This window comes from Candidozyma duobushaemuli (assembly GCF_002926085.2).
Source record: "Candidozyma duobushaemuli strain B09383 chromosome Unknown A_B09383, whole genome shotgun sequence".
Classification (NCBI taxonomy): Eukaryota; Fungi; Ascomycota; class Pichiomycetes; order Serinales; family Metschnikowiaceae; genus Candidozyma; species Candidozyma duobushaemuli.
Window position 1 is genome coordinate 905929 of NW_020289901.1, and position 18762 is coordinate 924690.

Below are 18762 nucleotides of genomic sequence, written 5' to 3' on the forward strand. Positions count from 1 at the left end.
CGCTCGCTATCACTCTCACGCAATACACACACCCTAGCTTTGCTCGAGTTTGCGTTTGATTTGCCAGGCCAAATACTCTGCACTGTTTCCAACTTCACTGACGGTTTTGGAGGTTACAAGCGTGGGTGGCGCCCTGAACCAAACTTTTTGTCCGTTCAAGTTGACAATTGCTCGGCTGACCTCAGTCAAGTCTGCGGCCTCTTCTCCCTCCTCGGCTGGCTTCTCCACGTAAGAAACAACGCCACCAGGAAGCACTGCGGAGTACGTTGACGTAGATGTGTGGTAGCCCAGGGCAGCAGGAGAATTGACGTTGCCAACTGGCGGCGTGGCCCGCGAGCTGATAGCTGGCGAGTCAGCCCTGTACTTGGGCACGTAAGGCTTGTACGAGCTCATAGGCGGTTGTGGTGGTTGTGGTGTATAAGGCTGTCTGTAGCTGTCGAAGCCAGGTGTGGCATTGGACGAAGTCTGCTGGTAGCCGCTGGCGATTTCATCATTTTGACCTGGGATGTAGTTCACCGTCACAGAGCGTGTACCGGAAGAAGAGTAGATACCAGAGCCAGTGACAGATTTAAGTTGCGAGACAGGCGTAAAGATGAAAGCCTTACGGCCAGACATTGGGTCGTCAAATTCCGGAGCTGGAGCCACGTTGGGCGAGGTCGAGCACTGACCAAGCTCATCGTTGTAGAATGGTGGTCTTAAATACACCGAGCCCATAATTGGTGGCCCATTTGGATTTGGGCCTTGCTGAGGAGGAGCAGCAGGCATGTCGTCATAAGCATTGGACGAGAGCAAATGCTTGATGGGGGAGTCGTACTTGATGAGTTTTCTTGGCTCATTGATGGGCACGATGGGCTGGTCTATGTGTCTTATCTCGTCCGGCAAACAGGCTTTCCACGTTCTGATTCTGTTGAACACGTAGTTGTTGGCGTTGTAACGGAACTCACAAATGAACCATTCTGAGCCGGGAGGGAGCAAACTAGGGGGGATGTCACCCTTCTGGTAGTGGGTCAAGAAAATCACATAACATGGGCCGACAATATCCTCGGCCAAGTGGTCTCTGTACTCGCCTGTTTTACAGACCTCGTTCATATAGAACAACCTGTCGACACGATGACATGTCTGTTCGGCACGAATGTACCAACACACATTGGTATATTCAATGCCATCTGTGGACCACAAGCGGAAAATCTGACCACAGGTAGGCTTGTTGGCGTCGTTGGGGTTCTTGATAAGCACCCAGTCACCGACTTTATAGCTGTGATCATTGACTGTGACGGAATCAATGGGAACTTTAAGACCGTCAGATCCTGAATTAGTGGCGATGATGAAGTCCTTCTCTGGTCTCAGCATCTCCTTGTCTATGATGTCAGAGGCTTGTTTCTCAAACATAAGCACGTCGTTCAACATAGCAGGATCCAGCGCGTTGAACATTTTGGCGTTTCCAATCATGAGATTCAAGTCATCCAAAAATTGTTGTACGTTGAGGTACTTTCTAGAGCGCACCTTGGTTCTGATTTCATGGAGCGAGATTGGGTTCATAATCATCTCGTAGTAACCAGGAGTAGCCTTGTCGGGCAATCTTTCAAAGTGAGCTGTGAGGATAAGGTTCTCGTCGTCGGGGTGACGCACTCTCTTGAAGTTCTTGAGGATAGATTTGATTCTCGACTCGTAAGGCTTGTCAATAATGGGAGGACGTCCACGTCTAACACCGCCCTCAGCAGCCTTGGGTGGATGGGAAGAGGCCTTGTGATGTGTCTGGTATGGTGAGGCATGGTCATCTTCCTCGTATTCCTCATTTTTCAAGTAAGGCAGAGCGCTGGCACCTTCGGCATCGAACGCAAGGTGGTCGTAGTCATCCAAAGGACCCAAGTCAGGATAGTGCACTCCGGACTGAAGACTTACATTTTTGTCGTTCGCGAGACGAGGGATAACCGTGTCTTTAATGTAGTTATCCAAAATCAACGCATCCTCATAGATCTGAGAGCCTGGCTCGTTGTAATGACGTGCGTTCCACGTTATCTGCACCAAATCACGCACAAACTCTTGAGCATCTCTGTAGGCCAAACGTTTCACTTGTCTAGCAATGATGTGGAGGGAAATGGGCCTGGTGATAACCTTGTAGTAGTCGGAGCCTGTTCTTGGAGGAAGCTTGTGAAAATCGTTGGCGATTGATATTCCGGCGTTATTTTTCAACAGATAAACGGATTCAATAAATCCATTGAGCCTAGTGGCTAGTTTTTTCGTCTCACGGTCCGACATGGCGTATTGCAGACAAACCGTTGCAGCTGAAAGAATTGTTATGGATTTTGTTGATGGTGCGTATACACATTTGGGAGGTGCACGACGAGACTCATACTGGTGGAAGATTTCCTGAAAATTTTTCGTCATCTAAATAGCTTTAATAGAAATATTCGATTCTTGTTCAAAAGCGTCAATCATAATTGCTTTTTTCTTCTTTGTCGTAGTTACCAACGGTCGCTTGTTGAACCACGTCTTTCGCAGTCAGTTATAAGATTGCGTGTAGTACAAGAGTTACTCAAAACTTCAACCTCTTTAAAAATTACTCAAGCTGTGCGTTAATGGTACATCAATTTTTAATTACAGTAAATCTACTGGCGGAACCGTGAAGCGCTGGGTTAAACATTGGGGTCACCATAAATGCCCCAATGTTGTTCAACGTTCCAGCTACCAGGGTCCTTCCAGTAGTCGTTATACATGGTGAACATGATCACCGAAGAGCCCATAACATTGCCCAAATCCTTCACAGCGGCAAACTGGTTTTTCAAAGAAGGCACAGCATCACCAACCGTGTTACCGTAAGAAGGCCAGCCACTCTCAGTAACGAGGATGTCCTTGCCATTGTTACAGTGGCTCTTCAAAGAGGCAACCTGACTCTTCAACCAGGTTCCAGATGTTGAAGCCTCAATGCCACTGAAATATGGGTGACAGTTCACAGCGAGGTAGTCGGAAATGTCACACATGGAGGAGTCGTTCATCACAGCAGCCAAGGTGTCGACAGTGACGATGTAACCCGAGTAAGAAGGAGCGTTCAGCTTAAACCACAGTCTAGCCTCCTTCACAGCATTGGCAACCTGGGTGGCTGTCTTTGTGCCGGCGTTAACAAGCTCGTTACCAATGGCAACGGTGTGAACAGCACTCCATCCACGAGAGCCTGACTCGACTTGCTCAGCCAACAGGCTCAAGTCGTTGTCCAAGTTGTCAATCGACCACACACCCAAGTACATTTTTTGGGAGAAGCTGATAGCATTAGCAACATTCTTAATACCCGAACAGTCCACAGAGTAGAGTCTGATGAGGCCGTAGCCCTTCAATTTCGAGATGTCCGATGCAACCTCACTGGCACTCTTACACTGGCCGCTCTTGGTGTAAGGCGAGTAAGTGATACCACCACCCTTCGCAGCATAGGCAGCCACCTGTGCAACCTGGGAGTTGGAGGCGATATCAGCGCTCAGCGAGTCGGGGTTAGATGAGCCTGATCCATCACCAGTGCCGTCAACGGTCACAGGTTCGGTGAAGCCGGGGGTATCTCTGCCCGAACTGCTTGCGGCACCAAAAGGATTCGAGCTCAGCGATGGGGTATAAGCGGAGGAAGCGCCAGCAGAGCTCGAGGAGCCAGATGAGTCGGAGGAGCCAGATGAGTCGGAGGAGCCAGATGAGTTTCCGAACAAACCGCCAAACAAGTTCGAGAACCATCCACCCAGGGAAGAGGAGGATGAACCCGAGTCTTGTGACGTGGAGGAAGCTGTAGCCGATGACGAAGATGAGCCACCGTCGCCGTTGAAAATATCAAGCAAAGAATTGAAAAATCCACCAGAGCCGCTACCAGTCGACAGGGTAGAAGCGGCAGCAGCAGTCGAGGAAGCAGCAGCTGGTGCAGCCTGCGTAGAGGTTGCAGCCAGGCCACCAAATAGCTGAGCGAAAAAGCCTTGTGACGAAGTGGTAGCTGCAGCAGTAGTCTCAGCAGCTGAAGTAGCGGCAGCAGCTGGAGTCAGAGTGGTGGCAGCATTTCCACCGAAAAACTGAGCAAACAAACCCTCAGAAGTCGTAGTTGGGTCAGCGGCAGGAGCAGCAGGGGCAGCAGTAGAGGTTTCTGCACTTCCACCGAGTAGCTCAGCCCAGCCGATATTGGCAGTGGTTGTCAAGGTAACGTCGTCGTCACGCTTCACTTCTTTAATTGGTGCAGCAGCTGCCATAGCAGCCACCACAAGAAGCTTTAAGTTCATAGTTCAAGGATTGGGCACTCGCAAAGGAGTAAAAAGGTATAAAGTCAACAGACAGAAATAACGAAAACGAAACACCAAAGAATGGCTTGAAGTGTGGAACGAAGTAAGAAAGACGAAAACCGAAAAGGAAGGGCGATGAAGATGAGAAAGATCTCCAGCGGAGGGGGCAAATGCTTTGGATATATAGTAGCTGCGGCAAAAGACGGATTTTTGCAACCGCCAGAAGCGGCATTGGGTTCATCCCAGCAGCGAAAAGCTTGTCTTGAGCTAGCAAATGTAATAGTAATGCCTCTTTAGGCAAAAGTCAGATTTCGCAGCCAAAGTCCATGTGCACTACCACTGCCTATTTGGGAAAAGTGATATGCTTGAGCTCGAGCATAAGTCAGGCATTGGCTTCCGTCGGTTCCACAAAGCCTATCTCCCGTATGCAAAGTGTAGGCTTTACCTGCTTTAGGCTAAATTTCATAGCTGTGCCCGCGCCTTGCACCCTGCCATTACGCCTTGTACGGGCTCGGGGAGCCTGCGCACTGCTTCGATAATTGCCTGTTTAGGGCAGATCAGTGGCGGGTTCTGCGCATTTTGACACATTTTTCTGCGCAAAGCCAACTGGTACTCTGCCATTGAGATAGGCTTAACGTCTCGACTATCTGTCATGACATTAACGTGTGGCTTAGATCGGGGACCGAAGATGTTATCGGCTGTGCTCAATGGCAGGTTCTTGGGATTGGTTGGACCTCATCACCCCCTTCCCCTCGATAGACATGTGTCATAAAAGGTGAACTGTTCTTCCAAGAAATTGAGTTCTTGGCCTCCACATAATCTTTTCAGTTAATCTGTCGCAAATTGTCTTAGTATCCCCCACCCCGCGGGATATTAGGGCTAGGCTCACCGCACAAGCCCCAACCGACTTCGAGACCCCATCCCTGTCCTTATCGGACATCTGGTAGATCAAACCCGTTTTCCTTGAACACCGTTTCTGGAATTGGGGAAACAGGGAGTCGGGCAAAAGGATGGGGAAATGAAGAAATTAGGGGACGGGGAATAATATTGTTCCAGAGTGCCTGCGCCTCCCCTGCCCCTTGAGCGGTTCTGACCTTATGTATCTCGCTAGTTGCGCATGCACGGATCAAGTCTATTGGGATGTACCCCACAAATCACTACTAGGATTGTCATTTCGGGCAAATCAGTGGAACCAGCGGACCAAGTAGAAGCAGATCACAAAGAAAATCAATACTCCTCCCCAAAAAATCCACTTGTCTTGCTTGGCTCTTTTCTCGATAGTGCGAATGGTACCTTGAGAAACACCCAAAGTGATCAAGCTCTGCGAGAACTTTGACCCGAGTTTCTTTAGCGTCTCGTTTTGCTCTACGAGATCCTCGAAGGCGCTTTGACCCATTTCCAAGATTTGGTCAAGTTGCTGACTACCCCTAGAGAGAGATTGCTTCTCCTTGTACAAACCTTCCAGGTACGACATCGACTGTTGCTGTTGCTGCTGATTGTAGCCATAGCTTCCTTGGTTGTTCAATTCATACGGGTTATCTGATCCCCCGACATGCCTTCTTCCCATAAGCTCCTGTTGGTTGTTCTCTTGAAGAAGAGTCTCTCTTTGCTGGCGTAAAGAGTCGAACTTTTGCTGGAATTGATCCAACTCATTGTTGAACTTGTCCAATCGTATGCGGTGCTTTTCGTCACTGCCCTGAGTCTGCTGAATCATGTCGTTGTATTCCTTGATGGTTTTCTTGAATGCTGTGAGAGAGGTGATAATGGATCCCTGAAGGGACATTGGCGAGGTCAGGAGATTTTTTTCCAATGACGCTAAATCTCGCGTAAGATGATGTGTTTGTCTAACTCCATGATTGTAGAGAGCGTTCATTGTGGACTTTGAAAGACGTTGATGTGCTGGTGTTTAGTGTTTTTGAATACTAGTAATATTATTCGAGGAAAATCACGTGATCACTATCAAAATACGTATTTTTAGGGCGTTCCTTGCTTTGGTGAATTTCACTGGCTACATTCTGAGAAGTTCTATATGTCATTCTCGTGAAGCTTGCCCCAGTATCTTCAAAAAGTGAAGGTGTGGAACACCAGGGCAGGCAAGGGAACAGTGATTCCGCGTTGCGAAACCCCGATGGGCCATTGTTTTGTCGCTTGCTTCAGTCAGTTGATAGCTGCAAGCTTCCAATGAGGATCCTGAGATTTGAGTTCGCGTCTAGGTCTGTGGTGCCGTTGCGAAGCTCGAAGATGTGTTAGAGGGCGGAGTAGGTGTTTTGTCTAGCCAAAGAAGCGAACAAAGGCCAACATCAAAGCAGCGGTACCTGAACTGACACCGATCAACCATTGCATAACCTGGGTCTTGACAGACTTGATTTGCATCTGCATGTTGGCGATTTCCTCGTCGATTCTCGTGTAAGTATCCTCAATCTTGGATTCGTGAAGTGAACTCTCTTCACGGATTCTGCCCTTCTCCAAATTAAGATCGAGTCTAACTCCAGCAGAGTTCTTCGTAATCTCTTCCTTGAGCCTATTTTGCAAGTTGGTCAAGTTTGTGCGCAACTGTTCTTGCTCCTTCTTAAGGTTGGTGAACTCGGACTTGTCCATGGTTTGAAGCTCTCCTTTGAGCTTCGCGAAGTCAACTTTTTGCTGATAAGCAATCGAGTTAAGGGTCTCTTTTGTGACCAAGTTTTTAGCTATCGAGGAGATACCATCGTTGACAGCTTTATTGACAATGTTGACAGCAGCTTCGGCTTGCTCCTCGGTGAACTTGCCCTTTGTTTGAAGTGATTGCACGAACTTCTTCGTATCAAATTTTGTAATAGAGCTGAGCAGTCTTTTGCCAATATTTAGTCCAACGTAGTTCATGTGAAGAGGACTTTGGGGTTTGCTTAAAGTATAGATTGTGTCTTGAGTGAGATAGTTGATATGGACTGCATGGTGTCATCCGTCACTTATCACTCTATTTTGATAGCTTTGCAAGCAGATGTAAATGCTAATTGATAGAACTTCCCAATGGCTCTTCAAGCACTTGAAGTTGAGGGATTACCATAACATGTAGTTATTTTTTTTGTGTAACAACCGGGGGTTTTACTCTATCCTTGGTCGCCTGCATATACACTTCGGACTGGGCTTATAGCCTATCCTCCCGCTCAAGATCATGCTTACTCTTCATTATTTTGAAATGCTTGTTAGAGCAAGAGTGGCGAGAGTGGCCCGTTTACCTAGGCCCCTCTTTCATGTGAGGTACAATTCCAATAAGTACAGGTCTATTGACGACTTCAACAAGCAAAAGACTGAATTTAAGTTTGGCTATGGGGTCGATGAGATAGATGAGACGGAGGAAGCCAATAGGAAAGAAAGACTTGAAGCCACAGCCGAGGGATTTCTGGAATTTGATCCGCTGACCCATCCAAGACTTCAAGGTCTTCTGCCGAACTCTCCGGAATGGAAGGAGCAATTGTTCATTATTCAGAAGGAGTTGCAGAAGGAACAGGAAAAGCAGAGAAGAGCCTATGAGAGGAATGAAAGACTTAAGGGACTCGGGCAGGTGTTTTTGCTTTGGTCGGTATAGTTTCCGTCTACTCATTTGTCATGAACTACAAGTATTTGAAGAGTTGGTTCCTGAACAAGATGCACTTTGACATCGATGATTCAAAAGTGAGGGATATGAAAGACCCCAAGGAAAACAGGAAGAAAATGAAGAATTTGGTTGATCGTTTGAGTGAAGAGCTTGCTACTACACCTGGCTTTGTCAATAACTTGAAGGACTCTGAGTCTATTCCGGGACTCTATGTGTTTGGTGGGTTCTCAAAGAACAAGCTTCCCGCAAGATTGAACTTTTTTGATGGCAAGTTCTTGCAAGATGTTTTGATTTCCAACGATTACTTGGTGGTAGTGGATGATCTGGGTAAGGTTTATCATTACAGTCCGAAATTCAAGGAGCCAGTTGCATTGAACATGCCACTGAAAGTATCTCGCGTCTTGAAATCTGGGGATGGATTTTATTACTTGTCGAAAAATCAAAAAGAACTTTACAACGGCCCTAAACTTGACAAGCTTCCCAAGAAATACAGAGGTTGGTTTGGCTCTTCAAGTTACAACTATCCAGTGGAGAAGTTGAAACTTGATGTTCTCAATGGTGAAAAGGTGGAGCAGATTACGGCAGGAAAAAGCCATCTCCTCATTCTCAGCTCTAAAGGAAAACTTTACGGTACCATCACTTCATCTCACTTCGAAAATAAGGGGCAGTTTGGCTTACCAAAGTACTCGCCATATGAAAAGTCCCCTTCCATTGTGCTCAACGAGATCTACGATTTGGCAAACATAAACAATGAGATTGTTACCACCAAAGAAGGCAAGTTTATTCGTCAAAGAACATTTGCAACGATTGCCAGTGGAGAGAATTTCAATGTCGCAAGTGAAGCAAACGGAAGTATATGGGCATGGGGCGCCAATGCATTTGGTCAGTGTGGCAAGGACATTACTTCGCCTGATGATGTGCAGCCAGTTCCTAGACTTGCGTACACATTGGCTGAATTGGAGAAGTTAGTGAAATACAGTTTACCAAAGAATGGAGCTGGTTTCAAGTACAGCGTCAAGGACGTATTTGCATCTAACGAGACTTCCTTTATTCGAATGGAGAGCACAAATGAGGAAGACCCTTCGAAGGATCAGGAACTCTTGCTCAGTTTTGGTGCTGGGCTTCTTGGCCAATTGGGCCAGTCCAAATACATGCATGTTGCATCAGTTCCCTCCGTTCTTAAGTCGTTGGTCGGCCTCACTGAGTTTGATGAGAAGGCTAAAACGATCAAAAATATTGGCATCAAGGACGTTGTTCCTGGTGGAGACCACACTTTTGTCGTTTTGGACAATTCAGGTCCTAGCAAGGACGTTGTGGTGTTTGGAGAAAACATCAAGGGTCAATTCGGCAATGGTAAGAGTGTCAAGAGCGCTAAGCCTGTTGCCTTGCCCAAGCTCATTGAGCCTAGCGACTTCGCCGAGAATGAGGCAGCTTCAAAGAAAAAGTTGGCAAAGAAGATTAACAACGTCACCACTAGTCGTCTCCAGCTTCTCGACGGAGCGAAGATCGGCAAAAAGTCTGTTGAGCAGGTCATAGCTGGCGGCAATGACGGGCTGGCTATCTACTATCGTGCTCAGTAATGCACTTAATCTTGTATATATTAAAACTGATTACAAACCGAAGGTCTCCTTCAAGATCTTAATAGTGTCAGCAGGCTCCTTGACGGCGTGACCAATGGTTCTTGGGTCGGAGTAGATCTCCCAGTCGTTACCACCCTCGTAGGCCTTGTCACCAAAGAAGTGGATTTCCTTGAAGCCCTCAGCCTCAACGTGCTGAAGGGCGTAGGTCTTGTCCCAGCCGGTGGGGAACACGTCGAAAGAGATCTGGCCACCAATGGAGTAGGTCAAGCCGTAGTCAGGGAAGTTCTCTTTGAGGGCGTTGACGAGCTTCTCTCTGATCTTGTGCTCGTTGTCGAATTTTTCAAACTCGTTTCTCTCCTCAGTGGAGGCGTTTCTGCCGACAGGGGACACGTTGATCATACCGTTTCTGAACTCAATGAAGGTACCTCTTCTGACTGGGATGTCGATTTCAGACAAGTGGCGCAAGATGAACTTGACAAGCTTGTTGTACTTCTCATTGCCGATCCAGTTAATGAAAGACTGAGAGGCGAGCTCCTTGCCGAGCTTGTAAGCAGTCAAACCGTTCTCAGAGAAACAGTAGTCAAAGTCCTGCAAAACAGTGCTGCCCAACTGCTCCACCTGCTTGGACAAGTCACTACCACCAACGAAACCAATCACCACCTTCTTTCTCAAGGCCTTCAAAGTATCTCTCATCTCGTCAGAGATGGTAAGTCTGGCGGGAGTCAAAGTGCCGTCGACATCGAACAACACGAGCGTGTCTGGCTTTTCCTTGTGTGAGAAAGACATGGTAATGGAGAATGAAGTGAAGGTTCTGCGGGAAATGCCAGCTATTTATGAGACGCGGTGGCCGTGCATCCAGGAACGGTCCATCGACGTAGGCGAAGTGGTCCAGCGCTGTAGAATTTCGTTTACGTTTTCTAGAGCGTTTCTATAAAAGATCAGAGACTTAAGAAAAGAAACCGAAATAATCTGTGCCGTGTTTGTTGTGCTGCTAGATCACCGTATTTGACGTGTTGTGTGCCTCGTGGCTTTCGCAGCCATTTTCGCAACCAGCCACCATGCCTCGATGGCAGTGCTACCAGATTCTCAAGACAGGGCTTTTTTAAAAAAAATTGAATCAGCATTTGCATAGTATACTATAGATTGGAATATACATCGCGAGAATTCTTTGTAATTCCGTTAAAATGAGTGCGTTCCCCTGGCACGGCTGAAGTCCGGGTGTGATTCTTCCGAAAGTTACAATGATGAATTCTCACCAGGGCTCATCGTCTTGAAGCAATTTTTTAAATTTCACTGAAAATCAAACTATGATGATTTCGTTGGAGAATGTTTGCCGTGTTGGCAGTCCGGAGCACATATCGCCAAAGAATAGCTGTGGGTGTGGTTCATGAGAACCTATTTTTCCGATTCAGCTACAACGGCGCCGCAGTTTTCAGGAGCCTTTTCCGCTGCAATGGAAATAGACTTTAAAGGAGGCAAATTGCGATCTGGACGTGCCTGGTGACTAGCCATCTTTGAGACTTATAAAAATGGCTTCTAGTTTTGGTTGAGCCGGTGTTTTCATCACGCAGTGTAAGCCTTGCTTATTTACGGAGCAATACTTTTTTTACCGCTATTCATCGATGCACTACAGTTTATCAAGTAGCAGAGTCAATTACAGATATACACCTAAGCCTGGTACTGGTAGTTAGGGAACTGAGTCAAGTTCTCCTCAAGGTTACCCTTCTTGGACAAGAACTTAACGTAAGCACCGTCGTCCTTGACCTCACCGTTTCTCTTCTTGGCGATGTACTCTTCTCTGTCAAGAGGAGTGAAACCCCACTTCTTGGAGATAATGATCTTCTGCTGACCTGGGAACTTGTATCTGGCTCTTCTCAAACCCTCGATAACAACGTCCCTGTTGGAGTCCTTGGTTCTGGCGGACATGAGGACCTGACCGATAGTGACTCTAGCGGCCAAACCGTGAGGCTTACCCCAGGCGTTTCTCATACCCTGCTGCAATCTATCAGCACCGGCACACGACAACATCTTGTTGATTCTCAAGACGTGGAATGGGTGGACTCTCACTCTCAAGTGGAAAGAATCTCTACCGGAAACCTTGGTGATGTACTTGTTGGCACAGATACGAGCGGCTTCCAAAGCCTCAGAAGACAACTGCTCAATCTCGTTAGAGACCAAGTGGACACACAAGGGGAAGTCATCGACGGAAGCCTTCTTTCTACCCAAGTCGTAGATTCTGATCTTAGGGTCTGGGACGGCTCTGTTGTATCTAGACTTTGGGTAAGGCTTGTTCTTACAGTATCTGTAACATCTAGCTGGTCTTCTAGCCATTTTGTCTGAAGAAGTTAGTAAGTGAAAAAGGATGAGATTTGCGCAGACTGAATGATGCTTATTAATAGGGTCGTGTGGTGTCAAAACAGAAAAAATTTGGAATGGGTGGCAAAAAGCGGATTTCCTTGAAAGCTTGCTTCGGTGGGCTTTCAAAACTGATAAAACTCGGTGGATTGGGACTGGCTTTGACACTGGTAAATTGCTTAGTGAGCATTCTACCACAACCGTATCAGGACGGCAATAAGGGCTAAGGAATTGGGAGGAATCGGAATGGACAGGAAATGGGAACGAGAATGTTTATAAAATCATTTTGGTCTGTTTCGCTGGCGTCGTGGAACATACCTGTTGGAACTAGTCGTTAAAGGAGAAGCAGAAAGGATTTCGTGAAAGATTTTTTCTTAGTGAGCCTCAGCAGCACCGGAGTGCAGATAATGTAGGGCTCGCGCTTGAATATGGGGGAGAGTACTGTGTAGACGAGAAGTTTGGTCACGTGTGTTTGTGACTGTTGAGAGGACGAAGGTAACTCCAAGAAGAAAGAGGCTCTACGCTGAGTCAGTGTTCATCTAATGTTTCCATGGTATACCATGACTCAGAATTGAAGAAGGCGTGGTTTTGGGGAGTTTGAAGAGTTTTTAGGTGACTATAGAAGTTTGTCTGCACTTTCAACTGTTTGCAATGTCCCAATAAAAGTGAATAGAAACAGCAAAAGCAAATTCGAATATCACGGAGCACTCTCAATAAGATTAAACTGAATCTAGAAAAAAGGCCGTCCCTCGGCTATAAGCTTGTTATCACATCCGAAGGCACTTGTTTCGCAGCCACACAAATGTAAGCAGGTTGGCTGTAACTGTAGATCCAATTGATAACAATCTAATTGGTAACACTTGGACAATGAGAAGATTCTTAATATCTATTGTCAATGTCTGGCTCTCCTGGTGATGATCTCCCAAAACAAACAGACAAGTATACTTTTACAGTTACCTCGCAGGCCTTTGTTAGAGACGCTTAACTTCCGATCTTTGTGAAACAACTGAAGAGAAGATTTGTTTGAAGACAAAGAGCTATTAGAAAGCTTGAAAGGTAATATTTTTTTGGCATTATACTGGTAGAATTACAAATGTTTGTCCCACAGGCCTTGTTCTTACACCCGTACACCGGGATGCTCATCTCAGATAAGACAGGCGGATCTAAATATTCTTTTCAAGATCTCAAAATGGGAAGGTACTCTGTCAAAAGATATAAGACGAAAAGAAGAACTAGAGATCTTGATCTCGTTTACAAGGACCTCTCAACCAAGGAGTCCGTCTATGCTTTGAAGAATCAGCCGTTGGACGAGACAAAGCCTGGCTTGGGTCAGTACTATTGTGTGGAATGTGTTAAATATTTCGAGTCTCAGCCCACTTTGGACCGTCACGGAAAAGGAAAGGTTCACAAGAGAAGATTGAAGGATCTCAGACAGAGACCCTACACTCCATTGGAGAGTGAGGCTTGTGCTGGTTACAACCTACAGAAGTTCATGGATTCTGTCGAGAAGTACAAGCAAACCGAGCAGTACAAGGAGGAAAATAAGCAGGACCTTGACGCTATTAAGGATGCTAAAAAGGACAACTTGGATGCTATTATCACAGGCATCCCCTCTGAGCAGGCTGATCTCGAAATGAAGGACTAAGCTTCCAAATCAACCCATGCAAGCATTATAGCTACGTTTAGCCAAACGGCAGCATTCAGACCACGGTCTGCTGGATTCATGTACACTAGATAATCGGATTAGATAGACAGATGCATGCAAATGTAGAGTACGTTATCTCGAAGAAGGATGTTCACTGCTTTTAAATGAAAAGAGGGCTTTCACAAGATGATTTCTTGAAGGAAAAATATCGAATAAGGCTTCGATCCATTTAATTTCTCGACGTAAAAGTGCTTCCAAGAATCTGGTGATATCCATTTATACTGCATTCCGCGATAAGTAAACCGCAGATAAGTAAGCCACCTACATGAGAATCAAAGTGAAGACGCCATCTGCAACAGATGTTATAACTATAGACGATGAATCAATCACAGTTGCAGAACTAGTCTCGCATATTTCTCGATCGTCCTCGAAGCTTGGTGGAACCGCGATAGCCTCCTTCAAAGTCGGCTTCCCTCCACAAACTGTTGATGCCGCATCCACCATTCCAATTAAAGAAGCAGGTATTCGAGCGAACCAGCAGATTCTAGCCGAGACAGGACCCTCTTCTGGCCTTCAAGAAGGTGGACCCACTGCTACCCCAAAGAATCCACAGAGATCCCGAGTTTCTATGTCAAAGAACTCGACAAGTATGCTATTCTTCGTAATGTTCCAGATGATAACTCATGCATGTTCAGGGCTATAAGCTACTCGCTCACTAACCAACTTTCTATGGACGGTATCAATCTCCGACAGATTGTTTCTGATACAATCGCAGGCGATCCGTTTACGTATAACGAGATGGTACTCGGGAGACCGATCGACAAATACTGCGAGTGGATACAAAAGAAGGACTCATGGGGTGGCGCAATTGAGCTCGGAATCATTGCGGGCTCTTTGGGCATCAGGATCAACTGCTTTGATGTGGAAACAGGCAATTTGATGGTCTTCCAGGATGAAGCAGCCAAACCTTCCAAGTTTATCTGTCTAGTATATTCTGGAATTCACTACGATAGTATTGTTTTGAATGGCATTTTGAGCCTGAATAAGCAAGCTGACGTTGGCAATTGGAGTCTGCAAGAGGACCTCATTGTGAGTGCCAGCAAGCTGCTCGTGAAACTTCTACAGCTGAGGAATTACTCAACAAATACCACCACATTCCGTGTGCGTTGCTTGGAGTGCTACCTGGTTCTCGTGGGAGAAAACGGAGCATCTAAACATGCCAATGAGACCGGTCACTTCTCATTTGGCGAGGTGAAGTAGGTTTAGGAAAGCTTTATTTTGGGCTCTAACAAGTAAGTTCTTGAATGAGAATTGCTTCTCGCCAAAACTGAATGAAAATGCTATTAATTGTCTTATTCACTGTTCGTCTCTTGCACCCATTACATAAGCGCTGACATGCGATGCGCATCTTAGGTGCACATTTTTTGAGATGAGAAAAGCACATCTCTAGCATCAACACCTCTCATTATGGCCAAAAAAACTCTAGCTGAGAAGTATGCTGATTTGGACCAGCCTCCAGACTTCGATATTGAAAATGAGGACCTGAATCCATTCGCTCGTGTGGATGCGGAAAACCTACTGGGGTCCGATGAGTCTGATGAAGAGCTTAAGACAGGACACTACGTTCCTGTTGGTAAATCCAAGCTCAGAAGCCAGAATGGTACTTTGGTCAAGGGTGAGAAGTACAAAGGTGCTGTTGCCTCCAGAAAAGACCTTTATGATAGCGAGGGTGAGCAAGATCTGGATGATCAAGGGGACGATGCAAGCCAGGACGAAAGCATGGATGATGATGGAGAAGAGAATGACGAAAGCAATGAAATCGAACACAAAGACGATGAAGAAATCTCAGAGCAGGAGAGTGACTCGGGTGTCTCGCTTAGGGCTAACAGCGACGATGAGTCCAGTGGCGACGATGAATCTGAGGAAGAAGAGGATGCAGACATGAAGAGGGATAAAATAAAGGCTATGATGACTAAAGAGAGAAAACATATTGTGAATAGACTCTCGGAGGCCGCTACCCAAGAAGCTCTCAAGGGTTATTCCATCTTGCAACAGCACAAGCTCTTCGACTCTCTAATAGATGTCAGACTCAAGGTTCAAAAAGGTTTGACCAACTCCAACCTTTTGCCCGGCAATTACGACACGCTCGAGAAAGAGGGCCTCGGCAATGACTCCACGGAGAACATGATAGATAAGGCATCGGAAAAATGCTACTCATTGCTAGATACGATTTTGCAATTGCGCTCGAAGCTCTTCGTCAAGGAGAACGTGGTTACTGAGCCTGTGGAACACAAGCCAAAGAAACGTACCTTGGATCAATATCTTGATGCATCATCCAAATATGACTCTATACTCAATGACTATAGAAGCAACGTTCTCACGAAATGGCTGGCCAAGATCCAAAATTCGTCAGGATCGAGCGCCATTAACGCCAGCAAGTTCAAGGCACTCAATCAGTCTGCAGAGCAGCAAGTGATGAATAACTTAGCTGACATGGAGCGTCTTGTCAAGAGAACCAAGCTTAACAGAAGACTGTTGAAGCCTTTGGGCTACGAATTCTACGAAGCATCGAAGAAGGAGAATGACGAGCTGGAAAGTGAAGGTGAAGGCGATGGTGACGTTCCAAAGGCGTCTCAGGGTAGACTGCTAAACGTCCAGGAGATGGAACTGATTTTTGACGATGAAGATTTCTACAGAGTCTTATTGAACGACTTGGTCGATAAAAAGATTCAGTCTTCGGATCCAACCTCTGGTTTACAGTTTGCCATGAGAGGCGCCGCATCAGCCAAGGTTAAGAAAAACGTTGATAACAAGGCATCCAAGGGTAGGAAATTGAGGTATCATGTGCAAGAGCCTATTGCCAACTTCGAGACGCCGCAGTCGGTGCTCAAGTGGGAAGATGACCAGATTGACGAGTTCTTCGCCTCGCTTTTAGGTCAAAAAGTTAGCATGAAGGAGGAACTCTCGGAGGACGAAGCCGACGAAGAGCCTCTTGTGGGAGACAACACTATCAAGTTGTTTGGGTAAACTACAAAAATATTTTCAATATAACCTTCCCTATGTACAAAGTGTAGACTGTCTCTATTAACGTCTGGAGTTGAGTTTCTTAGCAGTACGAGCGTTACTTCTGGTACCCTGGCCTCTGACTGGGTAACCATCAGCATGTCTCTGACCAGCGTAAGACTTGATCTTCTTCTTCAACTGAATATCATTGTGGATCTTCTGCTTCAACTGATGCTCCACTTGCATCTCGGAGAGTTCCTTGTTGATGGACATGATCTGAGATTCGTTGAGCTGGTTCATTCTCATCTGGGGATAGAGGCCCACCTTGGCACAGATAGTTTTGGCAACATGGGGGCCGACACCAAAGATGTTACCGGCAAGGCCAAGATGCACAAGCTGGTTATGCTTGATAGCTTTACCGAAGACGTGGACAACCATGGGTGGTAGGTACTCTGAATTCTCAAGATTTTCAATGCGAGAGGTGCAGTGCAGGTCGGTTTTGGTAGGTAGGGAAGACCTGTTGACAAAACCGTTGTAAACTGGTGTTTAGAAAAGGAAAGCAAGTTTCTAATATTAGGATAAATAGGTTTTGTCGTCAAGGTGTTCTTTCATTGGCTTTTGTTTTTTTTAACTCGGTGTATCAATCCCCTTAATTCATGAATGTTCGCGAACTTGACCTCACGGTTGCAAAATCTACTTCGAAGTTCTACCTTGGACATAATTATAATTTTAACAATGTCACATAAATATAGTAATATTGCCATAACAGAATTGTTTTGAGTCTTCGAAATATTTCTCAGTTCCTATCTGTAGGTAGAAACAGATTTAAATGGTGAGCTGTGCTGGGAAGAGCTCTGATAATACAAGAGCAGATGGACCGACATATATGAGCTAAAAGTACGACAAACCAATGGGAGATTGCATTGATTATGACTTGTCAGCTTCTTACCTCCCTAAATACGTGATCCCCATATATCTGCACTGTACCAATAAGATTTATCTACGAAAAACTCATCTCTGATGACATGATTTCAACGGTACTGCCGTTTCCTATTGACCTTTTCAGCTTTGCTGCTATTCTACCTGCGTCCGTGCTCCTCAAGATCGAGCCGTAGAATCAAAAGGGACCGTAGAAGGCCAATCATTGTGATGAAGGAGGCCAAACCTACTGGCACGACAGCGAACACAACAATATTGTAAAAATCGAAGAAGCGTGCCCGCCGCTTACCTTTCAAGTCGATGTTCAGTGTGACAAAGTTTTGCACGATGTAAAGCAAAGTCAACGCACATGAGATGAGAATCCATGTGTGAAGACCATATTGGTAGCCCTCGGCGGAAAATGCAGAGACAAGATATTGTTCGATAGCCACTAGGATGGTTGACATGGACAACATACGCACAATGGCGCCTGTTGTGGAGTAAGTGACGATCCAGCGGACCATGAGGCCATCAAGAACAGAGTACAGCAAGTAGCCAGCCACGATGCACCAAATGCCTTCAAGGAAATGCTCAGAGCCCCTGGCCGTGGTAATGCCTGCTCTGGAGCCGGAGAACTTTTCTCCGCTGAGAAATACTATCCACCACGACTCACAGAGACCCATGATACACGGAATGAGAGAAACGTCTCGGCACACGGCAAGCAAAAAGTGCTGTTTGGCATTGAGGAACTTGAGACCGAGATTCTTCAAGGAACGTTTTTTGGGCTGAGGCTCTCGGCTATGTTCCCGCAGCGTGACCCGTCTCCGGTCGAAGAATCTGCTGTTCAGGTGCAAAAGTGTCGATCTGCTCGAGTTATTCGACGTCATCAGGGCCAAGCTGGAAGGATCCAGGTTATGGTATGCGTGGTCTGGCGGAGTCAGACATTCATTGGGCGGAGTCAGCTCCACGCTAGGGCGAGGCGCCTCATCAAGATGGACAGCAGAGCCTCTGTGGTGTTCTTGCAGCAGTTCGTACAGAGGCACAGGCTCATCCGGGTCATACACGCTGTCAATTACATTCATGGTTTCGTCAGTGCTGGAGCTGTGCATGAGCCCCATACGCATGAGCAGGTCCTGGTCGATGTCGGCGGGATCTCTGGCTTCGTCACGAGAAGCCCTTCCTCGTCTAGTTCGGGTGTAGTCCTCATCCACTAAATACAGCAGTAGCTGCTGCAGGGAGACCCGGCGGCGGAGACCGTTCCAAAGAGGCATGCGAAGAGAGTGGTCGTTCTTTGGGAGGGTAGGCCGGAGGTGTGGTGTGGAATTTGCCCTAGATATTGGCGATGTGCTTAAGACAAAATGTAGGTGATAACGGCTCGATGGTGAGACACTGCGCATTTTTCAGGCAGCATTCCGAGAGCCCACACCCCTCCGTGCTGGCGGG

The 18762-nt window shown here is 46.5% G+C and overlaps 13 protein-coding genes across 13 annotated transcripts; 5 read left to right on the forward strand and 8 right to left on the reverse strand. All coding sequences in view use genetic code 12, as the record gives it.

Annotated features, from left to right (window-relative positions):
* Window positions 1-33: 33 nt before the first annotated feature.
* Window positions 34-2259, reverse strand: CXQ87_000417 (uncharacterized protein; the record flags this gene model as incomplete). Its single annotated transcript, XM_025478995.1, has 1 exon — window positions 34-2259. The coding sequence occupies one exon, from the start codon at window positions 2257-2259 to the stop codon at window positions 34-36; it is 2226 nt and encodes a 741-aa protein (XP_025338468.1).
* A 377-nt stretch (window positions 2260-2636) lies between these two features.
* Window positions 2637-4244, reverse strand: SCW4 (Scw4p; the record flags this gene model as incomplete). Its single annotated transcript, XM_025478996.1, has 1 exon — window positions 2637-4244. The coding sequence occupies one exon, from the start codon at window positions 4242-4244 to the stop codon at window positions 2637-2639; it is 1608 nt and encodes a 535-aa protein (XP_025338469.1).
* A 1183-nt stretch (window positions 4245-5427) lies between these two features.
* Window positions 5428-6027, reverse strand: CXQ87_000419 (uncharacterized protein; the record flags this gene model as incomplete). Its single annotated transcript, XM_025478997.1, has 1 exon — window positions 5428-6027. One exon carries the CDS (start codon window positions 6025-6027, stop codon window positions 5428-5430), a length of 600 nt encoding a protein of 199 aa, XP_025338470.1.
* A 488-nt stretch (window positions 6028-6515) lies between these two features.
* Window positions 6516-7103, reverse strand: CXQ87_000420 (uncharacterized protein; the record flags this gene model as incomplete). Its single annotated transcript, XM_025478998.1, has 1 exon — window positions 6516-7103. The coding sequence occupies one exon, from the start codon at window positions 7101-7103 to the stop codon at window positions 6516-6518; it is 588 nt and encodes a 195-aa protein (XP_025338471.1).
* A 316-nt stretch (window positions 7104-7419) lies between these two features.
* Window positions 7420-7809, forward strand: CXQ87_000421 (uncharacterized protein; the record flags this gene model as incomplete). Its single annotated transcript, XM_025478999.1, has 1 exon — window positions 7420-7809. One exon carries the CDS (start codon window positions 7420-7422, stop codon window positions 7807-7809), a length of 390 nt encoding a protein of 129 aa, XP_025338472.1.
* A 20-nt stretch (window positions 7810-7829) lies between these two features.
* CXQ87_000422 (uncharacterized protein) lies at window positions 7830-9398 on the forward strand (the record flags this gene model as incomplete). Its single annotated transcript, XM_025479000.1, has 1 exon — window positions 7830-9398. The coding sequence occupies one exon, from the start codon at window positions 7830-7832 to the stop codon at window positions 9396-9398; it is 1569 nt and encodes a 522-aa protein (XP_025338473.1).
* A 30-nt stretch (window positions 9399-9428) lies between these two features.
* PMM1 (phosphomannomutase) lies at window positions 9429-10184 on the reverse strand (the record flags this gene model as incomplete). The annotated part of the gene is made up of 1 exon (XM_025479001.1): window positions 9429-10184. One exon carries the CDS (start codon window positions 10182-10184, stop codon window positions 9429-9431), a length of 756 nt encoding a protein of 251 aa, XP_025338474.1.
* An 882-nt stretch (window positions 10185-11066) lies between these two features.
* Window positions 11067-11729, reverse strand: RPL10 (60S ribosomal protein uL16; the record flags this gene model as incomplete). The annotated part of the gene is made up of 1 exon (XM_025479002.1): window positions 11067-11729. One exon carries the CDS (start codon window positions 11727-11729, stop codon window positions 11067-11069), a length of 663 nt encoding a protein of 220 aa, XP_025338475.1.
* A 1213-nt stretch (window positions 11730-12942) lies between these two features.
* On the forward strand, window positions 12943-13398 carry CXQ87_000425 (uncharacterized protein; the record flags this gene model as incomplete). Its single annotated transcript, XM_025479003.1, has 1 exon — window positions 12943-13398. The coding sequence occupies one exon, from the start codon at window positions 12943-12945 to the stop codon at window positions 13396-13398; it is 456 nt and encodes a 151-aa protein (XP_025338476.1).
* Window positions 13399-13723: 325 nt separating this feature from the next.
* CXQ87_000426 (ubiquitin-specific protease) lies at window positions 13724-14658 on the forward strand (the record flags this gene model as incomplete). Its single annotated transcript, XM_025479004.1, has 2 exons — window positions 13724-13979; window positions 14003-14658. The coding sequence occupies 2 exons, from the start codon at window positions 13724-13726 to the stop codon at window positions 14656-14658; spliced, it is 912 nt and encodes a 303-aa protein (XP_025338477.1).
* A 207-nt stretch (window positions 14659-14865) lies between these two features.
* Window positions 14866-16425, forward strand: CXQ87_000427 (rRNA-processing protein; the record flags this gene model as incomplete). The annotated part of the gene is made up of 1 exon (XM_025479005.1): window positions 14866-16425. The coding sequence occupies one exon, from the start codon at window positions 14866-14868 to the stop codon at window positions 16423-16425; it is 1560 nt and encodes a 519-aa protein (XP_025338478.1).
* A 57-nt stretch (window positions 16426-16482) lies between these two features.
* On the reverse strand, window positions 16483-16839 carry CXQ87_000428 (mitochondrial 37S ribosomal protein uS13m; the record flags this gene model as incomplete). Its single annotated transcript, XM_025479006.1, has 1 exon — window positions 16483-16839. One exon carries the CDS (start codon window positions 16837-16839, stop codon window positions 16483-16485), a length of 357 nt encoding a protein of 118 aa, XP_025338479.1.
* A 641-nt stretch (window positions 16840-17480) lies between these two features.
* On the reverse strand, window positions 17481-18590 carry CXQ87_000429 (uncharacterized protein; the record flags this gene model as incomplete). Its single annotated transcript, XM_025479007.1, has 1 exon — window positions 17481-18590. The coding sequence occupies one exon, from the start codon at window positions 18588-18590 to the stop codon at window positions 17481-17483; it is 1110 nt and encodes a 369-aa protein (XP_025338480.1).
* Window positions 18591-18762: the final 172 nt, after the last annotated feature.